The 9,644-nt window shown below is 57.3% G+C and overlaps 1 protein-coding gene across 1 annotated transcript; it reads left to right on the plus strand.

Annotated features, from left to right (window-relative positions):
- The first annotated feature begins 996 nt into the window (after nt 1-996).
- SLC6A17 (solute carrier family 6 member 17) lies at nt 997-7,624 on the plus strand. Its single transcript, XM_042839587.1, has 11 exons — nt 997-1,283; nt 2,719-2,876; nt 3,117-3,243; nt 3,424-3,605; nt 3,992-4,102; nt 4,654-4,895; nt 5,148-5,340; nt 5,686-5,878; nt 6,113-6,272; nt 6,791-6,953; nt 7,249-7,624. The coding sequence occupies exons 1-11, from the start codon at nt 998-1,000 to the stop codon at nt 7,615-7,617; spliced, it is 2,184 nt and encodes a 727-aa protein (XP_042695521.1). The 5' UTR covers nt 997; the 3' UTR covers nt 7,618-7,624.
- Nucleotides 7,625-9,644: the final 2,020 nt, after the last annotated feature.

The following is a 9,644-nucleotide window of genomic DNA, read 5'->3' on the forward strand; positions in this document are numbered from 1 at the left end:
GTGAGCTGTCCTGCTGCTTTGCCTCCCTCCAGCACTGGGATGGATGCTTGGGAATGAGAAGGGCTGCCTGGCTGAGCCCCGTGCTCTGGAAGGGCCCAGGGTTGTGAGCTGTGCTCAGGGCTGGGGTTGATGGGTGTCTGTGTAAATGGAGGAGCTCGGGAGAAACACGGGGGGCCTTTGGGACCCTGGGCATGGCCCCAGTGCTCCTCCAGGGACTGGTGGTCACACTGATGTCCCTGAAAAGGGAATGGAGGGATGGAAGACGGAAGCAAACACGGCCCTTGGGGAAAGAGTCATTTTTCCACGGCTTGGAGTTTCTATGGTTGTTCTCCAGCTGGGGCACGAGCCAGTCTGGCCCCAGTTCTCCCAGTATGGCCAAAGATCCCTGGTGTCAGTGCTCAGACTGCGCAGATCTTGTGGCTTGGGTTCCCAGGCCAAGGCTGGGAAGGCAGCAGGGCTTGGACGATGGATGGCTTTGTGTCACTGTGGCTGTTTTGCTGATGTTATCTGCTATAGAGCTGCCTGCGGTGATTTAGCTGCTGGCTCTCACCCACCTTGTGCCTGATACCATCCAAGGAGGATGGAGAGCCCTCTGTCACTGTCACCTAAGTGCTTTCGAGCCCTGTAGCCCTTCAGGACTGAGCCGGGGGGCTGCGCAGGGCTGAGGGGACTGCTCTGTCACCATCTGCTTGCACCCATGGGTGCTCCCCCCTGGGAACTCTCCCCAGTTAGGAAGCAGCAGGGTGTTGCTTCCACTTAGCATCCCCCAGCCCAATGGATGTCCCTGAAACACAGGGGGTGATGGTGACCCCTCCCCACCATCTCTGCCGGTCCCAACAGCACCGGGATGAGGCAAAACCAACCCCACCATGCTGCTGAATCCTTCTCACACAGGTCCTGCTGATGACGAGGAGGTGAGCCCCGAGCAGCTCAAGCGGGACGTTCCTCTTCTCCCTTCACCCCATCCCAGCCCCTGGGGTGGCACGGAGCCGTCCCGATGCCGAAAAACAGCAAAGTGACACAGCGGGAGCACAGCAGTGAGCATGTCACCGAGTCAGTGGCCGACCTGCTGGCTCACGAGGAGCCCGTGGACTACAAACGCAGCGTCCTCAACGTGACAGGGGAGGCTTGGGATAAGCAGAAGGACGGGGAGGAGGAGCTGGATGCAGAGAACAGGCCGGCGTGGAATAGCAAGCTGCAGTACATCCTGGCCCAGATTGGCTACTCTGTGGGGCTGGGAAATGTCTGGCGATTCCCCTACCTGTGCCAAAAGAATGGAGGAGGTGAGAGATGGGATTCCAGGGGGGTCTGTGGGCTGATCTTACCTCTGCTGGGGGTGGAGGGAGCAGTGGGGGTGGGTTGAGAGGTGAGGGGCAGCTGGGAGCTGCTGGCTGTGCTGTGGTGCAGAGCTGCAGGAACCTCCAGGGCAGCCTCTTCCTGAAGGATGCTCGCCTGCCTGCCCTGAGAACAAAGTGAATCCTACTGGTACGTTCAGGGCTGCAATGAAACCCTGATTCCTTTGGTAGGGAGCTCTCTGCATCTGTGATTTCCTGCTCATCCCAGATAGATGGAATCAGGAGCCAGCTCTGAGCAGGAGGTCGGATGCCAGGCTTCTCTGAAGCCACCCTGCCTCAATTTCTCCATATAAGAGAATAGAACCCTCAGCAGCCACGAGACTCACTGTAGTGGGGTCAAGTTGGGTTTGACAGCTCCCAACACAAGGCCATCTATCTCATCCCTGGGATGCAGGGGCATGAAGGGGCACTGCTGGGATGAGCAGATGCTGTGAGAAGCCCCTTGCTGCCATACGACAGCTTCCTGCAGCAGGTTTCCAGGTACCGAGGCACGGAGCTGGGAGCTGGCTGGCACAGCAGTAAGCTGCTCGGCGCAGGGTGGGATGGCTGCTTCCTTCCTGCTCCCCAAGCAGACATCTGCGGGGGAGAACAGCCTCGTGCTGGCAGTGAGATGGGCCTGAGCCAAATCCCCAGCACTCGGTGTGCCGGGAGCCGCGTGTGCTGACGATGACGCATGGGCAGGAGCTGGTGGCCGTCCTCCCAGGGGTCAGGGGAGGAAAATCTCTGATGCTGGAGAAGTTTGCATCCAAACAGATCCATCTGTCTCATCGTCTGGAGGTTGAGATGCCCGTGAGGGTGTTGCAGGGATGGGAAGCTTGCGGGTGTTCCCAGTTACACCAGTGTCCAGCTGCACCCCGGCTGCCTACATCTCCATTTTCCTGCTCCTTAATGAACCTCTTCCTTAACGAGCCTCCTCACCTCTGCTCCAAATGCATCCTCGGCCCCATCCATCCCTGGCCCAGCACTGGTGGCTGTCACTGGGCCATAAATCTCAGCTCTGCAGCCACGTGCTCCCAGTGCTGTCCGGCAGCCCCTGGCAGAGGCTGGAGCCATCCATCAGCCGGGCGCTGCAGCGTGAGTCATCGCATCTTTTACAGCCGTTTGGTTATGCTTCATGAACTGCTAATTTCTCTCTGGTCTCCCCAATTAGATGGAGATTAACCTCCTTTCTGTTCCGAGCCATTTTACCCCTAGCAGAGAGCTCGCATATCCTGCACATTCCCACAGTGCCAGGGGATGCAGCAGGGTTCCCTGCCACGCACGTGTGTTTTCTGTTGCAAACCAAGTGACAGACGCAGCATGTCCCTCATCGGGATATAAGAGCAGGCAGATGGGTCCATGACAAGCTTTCTGTCCCTGCCAGGCGCCTACCTGGTCCCATACCTGGTCCTGCTCATCATCATTGGCCTCCCGCTGTTCTTCCTGGAGCTGGCAGTGGGGCAGCGGATCCGTCGGGGCAGCATTGGTGTCTGGAATTACATCTGTCCCCGCCTCGGTGGCATCGGTTATGCCAGCTGCCTGGTGAGCATGCATTGGGGTTGGTGGGATGCTCTGCAGGCTGCAAATGGGGGATGGCCTGGGGCAAACCTCACTGAGCCCAGTGTGGGAGATTGAAGGGTTGAGTGGAGTTTTTCAGCTCCATCTGTGAGCTTAGGGCTGGTTTGGGAATGAGGCCATCCACGTTTCGGGATCCCTGCTCAATGGGAACACCAGCACTGTCCTCACTGCTTCACAGCGTGTCCTCCTCAACCCCCAACACAGGTCTGCTTTTTTGTTGGTCTTTATTACAACGTCATCATCGGTTGGAGCATCTTTTACTTCTTCAAGTCCTTCCAGTACCCCCTTCCCTGGAGCGAGTGCCCCATTGTCAAGAATGGCTCCGTGGCCGGTGAGATATGGGGGTAAATGATGGGGAGTGGGGCTGTGGGACACCGGAGACCCTCAAAACCTTCAGCTATTGCAGGCTGGGGACACTGGAGGTTGGGATGGGGACACGGACAGAGTGAGAAGAGGCAGCTGGTGGCTCTTCCCCGACCCCTCACTCTGTGGTACCCCCATTCATCTGCAGTTGTGGAGACTGAATGTGAGAGAAGCTCGGCCACCACCTACTTCTGGTACCGGGAGGCCCTGGACATCTCCAACTCCATCTCAGAGAGTGGGGGACTCAATTGGAAGATGACCCTCTGCCTGCTGGTGGCCTGGAGTCTCGTTGGCTTGGCCATGATCAAAGGCATCCAGTCCTCGGGGAAGGTGGGTAGCAGCAATCCGTCCTCCAGATGCGTTGGTTTTCCGTGATGTTCAGATGGAACCCATCTCCAGATGTGCCAGATGTTTTACAGGGCGCATCAGCGGGTAGCACAGGGTAAGCAGGCTGCTGCCCCATGGCAGTGGGGTGGTATCACATCCCCTGTGCCCAGGAGGAAGCCCAATTCACATCACTGGGACACTGGGAGGGAGCCCCATGCTGGGAACCAGTGGTGCTGGGAGGTGGTGGGGATGCAGAGCTGTCTTTCCCCAGGGCTTATCTGGCACCAGCATTCTGTCTCCAGTTTGTGATGTCCTGGGGATGGATGTGGGGACGGGGCTGAGCGGTAAGGGAGATGATGCCCACCCTGCATGCATTCTTCTTGCCCCAGGTGATGTATTTCAGCTCCCTCTTCCCCTACGTGGTGCTGGTTTGCTTCTTGGTGCGGGGCCTCCTGCTGCGCGGGGCGGTGGATGGGATCATGCACATGTTCACCCCCAAGGTGAGAACTCAGCAGACCCCCAGCAGGTTTATCCTCGGGGCTGCTCATCCTTTGTGCACATCATTTCACCGAATCCTCTTTTTCTCTTGTTTCCACCCCAAAAAATCAGAGCGTCGGCCTCAAAGGTCCCGATAAACGAGGCAGGAGGTGTTACAGCCCTGAGGTGGTCATCATAGCACTGCCCGAGGCATCGCTCCTGTTCCCTTTGGGTGGGCGAGGGGAGGGGATTTACCCTCAGCAATGCATCTATAGAAGGGCTTAGGGGCTCTGTGAGATCATGCTGGCTGGTAGCGAAACCTCCACTGGTGTTTATGCAATTAACGAGCTAATTAATTAATGATGAAGCGATGCAGATGAAACAGCTCTGCTGGCGAGGCTGTTACAAGATACTAATTAGGATCTCCCGATGAACGGCTCTCGGAGGCCCGCAGCCTGCTGCAGGGGAGGGGGGCGAGGTCTGGGGTTAAACGATGCTGAAGGCTCTGGAGGATGGAACGGCTCTGGCACCACCACCAGCCCTCATTCCTTTTTCTGTGTCCCCTCTCCCCAAGCTGGATAAGATGCTGGACCCCCAGGTGTGGCGGGAGGCAGCCACGCAGGTGTTCTTTGCCTTGGGATTGGGCTTTGGGGGGGTCATCGCCTTCTCCAGCTACAACAAGCAGGACAACAACTGCCACTTCGACGCCACGCTCGTCTCCTTCATCAACTTCTTCACGTCTGTCCTGGCCACCCTGGTTGTGTTCGCCGTGCTGGGCTTCAAGGCCAACATCATGAATGAGAAATGCGTGGTGGAGTAGGTGGATTTGCTTTCTGTCCATCTGGGGGTTGGGGGAAACCTGTGCTGGCGGGGCTGTGGCTCAAGGACTGGGTGACGCTGTGTTTTGGAGGACCCAGATTGCTTGTGATCAAGATCTGGATTTCCAGAGGTGCCCCCTTGTAGCTGAGGGCACAGTTTTTCTGGCTTTGGTTGGGAACTATGGTCTACAGGTTCTCACACTGGATGGAAGGGGACGTTTCTGGGTGACCAGATTCTGCTCCCCCTTAGGAATGCTGAGAAGATCTTGGGATACCTGAACACCAATGTGCTCAGCCACGACCTCATCCCACCCCACGTGAACTTCTCCCACTTGACAGCCAAGGACTACAACGAGATGTACAGGGTGATCATGACGGTGAAAGAGGGGCACTTCAAAGAGCTGGGCTTGGACGCGTGTCTGTTGGAGGATGAGCTGGACAAGGTACCCCACAGCATTCCTAATGGGACAGAGAAATCACCTCACCCATTGGCAGTCCCTGCTGGGAGCTGTTTGTGTTGCTCCTGGCACACGGATCTGGAAAAACTGTTTCCAGTGACCCTCCAAGGATGGGAATTCCCTGTTCCTGGGGTCTTTCCTGGGGCGTGGGAATGGTCTGCCCATGGTAGCAAGTCTAATAGGCTCACTGCCACTTCCACACCAGGTGTTTAGGGTGGATTTTTCTTTCCTTGAGGAGCTGTTCAGTGGGACGAGAGAGCCCTGAGACACGCAGCCTGACACGTTTCTTCATCCTTTTTTGGTCTTTTTTTTTCCCCCCCTCCTAAATAGTCAGTGCAAGGAACCGGCCTGGCCTTCATCGCCTTCACAGAAGCCATGACCCACTTCCCAGCCTCGCCATTTTGGTCCGTCATGTTCTTCTTGATGCTGATAAACCTGGGGCTGGGCAGCATGATCGGGACCATGTCGGGCATCACCACTCCCATCATCGACACCTTCAAGGTGCGGAAGGAGGTGTTCACAGGTGAGGTCTTCTGCATCCTCCTGGGTTGGGGCTGGAGGGTCCCCACTGTCATCCTAGAAGAGCGGGGACACGTGGACGTGTAGTGGGATCAGACCCTATGGCAGAGGCCTCAGTTACCCTCGGGACCATGGGATCGTTAGGTTTGGGAACGGCCACTAGGATCATTCAACCAGTGGCACATCAGCGCCGACCGACCCGCGCTCTGTTAACCTACGCCCGTCTTTCTCCCCGCAGTTGGCTGCTGCATCTTCGCCTTTGTGGTGGGCCTGATCTTCGTGCAGCGCTCTGGGAACTACTTTGTCACCATGTTTGATGATTACTCAGCCACGCTGCCGCTCACCGTCGTGGTCATCCTGGAGAACATCGCTGTGGCCTGGATTTACGGCACTAAGAAGTAAGGTGTTGGCGCCACAAATGGAATTTCTTGGCTGTAACTGCTGGGTAAAACCCCCTCGCCTTCCAGCTCTGTCCTGATTTTCCAAGAGGCAAGCTCTGATGGAGCAAATACCTGAAGGCAGGAGATCTGTTTGCCTTGATCCTCTACCCTGCCCCAGCTGTAACCCAGCACCAAGAACGAGTCCCACTAATGGGTATCTTGCTTTGGTTGTGGAGCTCTGTTGCTTGTCATTATAGTCTTATCTGAGGTTTCTGGAACATTCTGGAAGGGCAGCTCTTTCCCTCAGTTCCTATTCTCGTTGTCAGGAGTTGGCCAGAGCAAGGGAGGCCCAGGTGACCTTTTCCATGGGAGGTTCCCAACCCATCCCATGGGTTTGAAAGACTGCGATGATCTCGTGGCTCAGCTGGGCTCTTCCCCAGGCTCTTTTTCGAGTCTAATCTGCAGCAGGGCTCCTGGGAGGGAGTTTCTTGCTGGAAGGTGGGGAGCAGTGTGTTTCCATCTCTCCCTTTCGGCAGGTTCATGCAGGAACTGACAGAGATGCTGGGCTTTCGGCCCTATCAGTTCTACTACTACACCTGGAAGTACGTCTCTCCCATCTGCATGGCTGTGCTCATGACTGCCAGCATCATCCAGCTGGGAGTCAGCCCCCCGGGCTACAGCGCGTGGATCAGAGAGGAGGTGAGCAGGGTTCCCACCCCAGCTCTGCTTATTCCTCCAGCTGGGATGCATCCCACCCTCTTGGCCGCCGTTTTCCCCTGCTGCCCAGAAGGCTCGAGCTAGCTCGGAGTATGGGCTGAAGAGTGCCCTTGGGCTTTGTCTTGGTTCCACCACAGTGCGTGCTCTTTTATCCACTTTGATTCGCCATCTGATAACTTCCTAAGATGAAGGCTGGCAGGAGCTTCTGAGCGCTTAGGAGATGCTGGACCTGGCGTGCATTGCAGCTCCCTGACACCAATCTTTTTCTCTTTTTCAGGCTGCAGAGAAGTTCCTTTTTTACCCAACCTGGGCCATGGCTATCCTCATCTCCCTGATCATCCTGGCTTCCCTCCCTCTGCCTCTGGTCTTCATCCTCCGGCAGTTCCACCTGGTGTCAGACGGCTCCAACACCCTCTCGGTCACCTACAAGAAGGGCCGGATGATGAAGGACATCTCCAACTTGGAAGACAACGACGAGACGCGCTTCATCCTGAGCAAGGTGCCGAGCGAGACCCCATCCCCGATGCCCACCCACCGTTCCTACCTGGGTCCTGGGAGCAACTCCCCTATGGAGATGAGCAGCGCGCCCAACGGACGCTATGGGAGCGGGTACCTGACGGCTGGCACCCCCGAGTCTGAACTGTGATGCTGGGCAGCTGACCACCCCCCGGGAGAGGAGAGGTCGTGGGGAGTGGATCCTGGCTGTCCAGGCAACGGGAAAACTATCAAAGAAGAAACCCCTCTTTAAGTTGTAACCAAAAGCAGCCGTTCCTACGATGATGAAGGGATTGCGGGAGGGGCAGGACTCCTCCAACAGCCCTCAGCAAAGGGCAGGACCTGGGGCTCGCCTTAGGGAAGGGAGGAGCAAGGGATGCTGCGATGCTTTTCCCAGGGTTGTCCTCTCGCAGCTCCAATCTCTCTTTTCAAGCAGCTGGTGGTTGGAAAAAGGACCTGGCGTCAGGTGGAAAGCCAGCCGTGCCTCCTCCTGCAGCCCAGTGCTCTGCCCTTAGTCTGTTGTCCTTTAGCTGGGAGGAGTCATGGCCTTATTCCAACGAGCACAATTAACCGTCGATGTTCATAGCACAAAAGGGTGCTGCCGTTGTTGCCATCGTTGTTGTTGTTGTATCTCCTGTAGTTTTTCTAGCTGTGGACACGCTCAGATAACCCCAGTGTTTTGGCCAGGGTCGGCAGGGAGCGGCGCGGGGCTGAGTTATGGTGATGTGTGGGACTGCAGCTGGCGGCTCTTTGGAGGCTGCCCCATCACCACCAGCACAGGGAAGGGGTCTGCAGGGTGTTCCCAGGTGTGCTGGGGGTGATGTGTGCTCTGAGATGTCGGGATGGCACGGGCTGTGGGCAGGCAGATCTACTGGGCAGCACCTCCAAAATGAGGGATTTCATGTGAGGTCTAGAAGGGCAGTGGGGATGGAGCAGGGAGCGCCCTGCTGGAATGGCCCCGGACCTACGGGATGCTCTACTGCACCACCGTCCCCGGTGTGGTGGTCATCTCCTCTTGCTGCTTTCTTTAGGCACGTGGAGCTGTGGGGTACCAGGTCCTACAGCAGCCCTGATTTGGCTCTCAGGAAACAGCCCTGGGCTGTGGGAGGTGAGCTGGCTTTTGGGGATGGCAGATGGAAGGATACGTTTGAGCAGCCAGCGCTGGGTCCCAGCATCCCCATGAGCTGCATCCAGACTGCTGAGCCCTCCGTGGTGCCTCTCCACACTGCCTGGGGAGCGCATGGATGCAAAGCCTGTGGGAGTGAGGAAGGTCGGTTGGGTTTTCCCAGTTCTGAGTTTCTCCCTCTGACGCTGAAGGTTTCCCTGAATCAAACACAAAGCCAAGAATTTCTGCTGGCAGTACAGCCTGAAGCGACCTTTCCTTCTTTTCTCCGTGGGCGCAGGGGAGCAGCGCCTTGTTTGTGGTCTCAGAAGCTGAGTGAGCTCCTTACTCCAGTCCTGTTGGGCTGAGATCACATCTGGGGGCATTTCAAACACTTTTGCAGGCCACGTTCCTGGCTCCCATGCCCACGAGCCCCTCTAGCCTTGCTTGCCCACCCACAGGTGGGAGGTTTGGGAGGTTCCCACCTGTCTATCTCTGGTTTGGGATGCTGTGTTTACAGTCCTTCTCATCGTGGGCTCAGCTGGAGTGTCTTACTGGGCAATTAGCACAGGCCCTTCGTTAGCTGCTTTTCCAGAGGGGAAATGAAGATGGGGACCGAACCAAAGCAGCTCGCCCTGCTGATGGCAGAAGAAGCACCAGCCCCAGGATCAGCTGCGCTCCCACCTCTTCTCCAGCCCTCATCCAGGTTAACCTTCCCCTCCTCCTGCCCTTGCGGAGGGACACAGAGATGTCCCCACTGCGTCACCTCCAAGTGGGAGAAGCACAAAACCCCTTTTTTCCACCTCTCCTCCTCCCTGTGTCCCCAGTTTCCCCCATCGCTGCCCGGTGTCACCTTCCCAGTGGCAGTGACTGAGCCCAGGGGCTGGATCCCCACCGCAGCTCCCATGGAGTTGGGGAGCAGGGCACCTCACCAGGTCCCATCTGCTGCCGTGCTGCGATGCTCCTCGAGCCCTTGGGGGAACACTTCAGTCCCCCCATCCCTCCCATTGCCAGCCCCAAACTGGGCAGGGAGGCGTTCGCTTCCCACCCCTCTTACTGCACCACCAGGAAGAGGC

This window comes from Centrocercus urophasianus, unplaced genomic scaffold, assembly GCF_019232065.1.
Source record: "Centrocercus urophasianus isolate 14NV4802_14NV808 unplaced genomic scaffold, USGS_Curo_1.0 seq_985, whole genome shotgun sequence".
Taxonomy (NCBI): domain Eukaryota; kingdom Metazoa; phylum Chordata; class Aves; order Galliformes; family Phasianidae; genus Centrocercus; species Centrocercus urophasianus.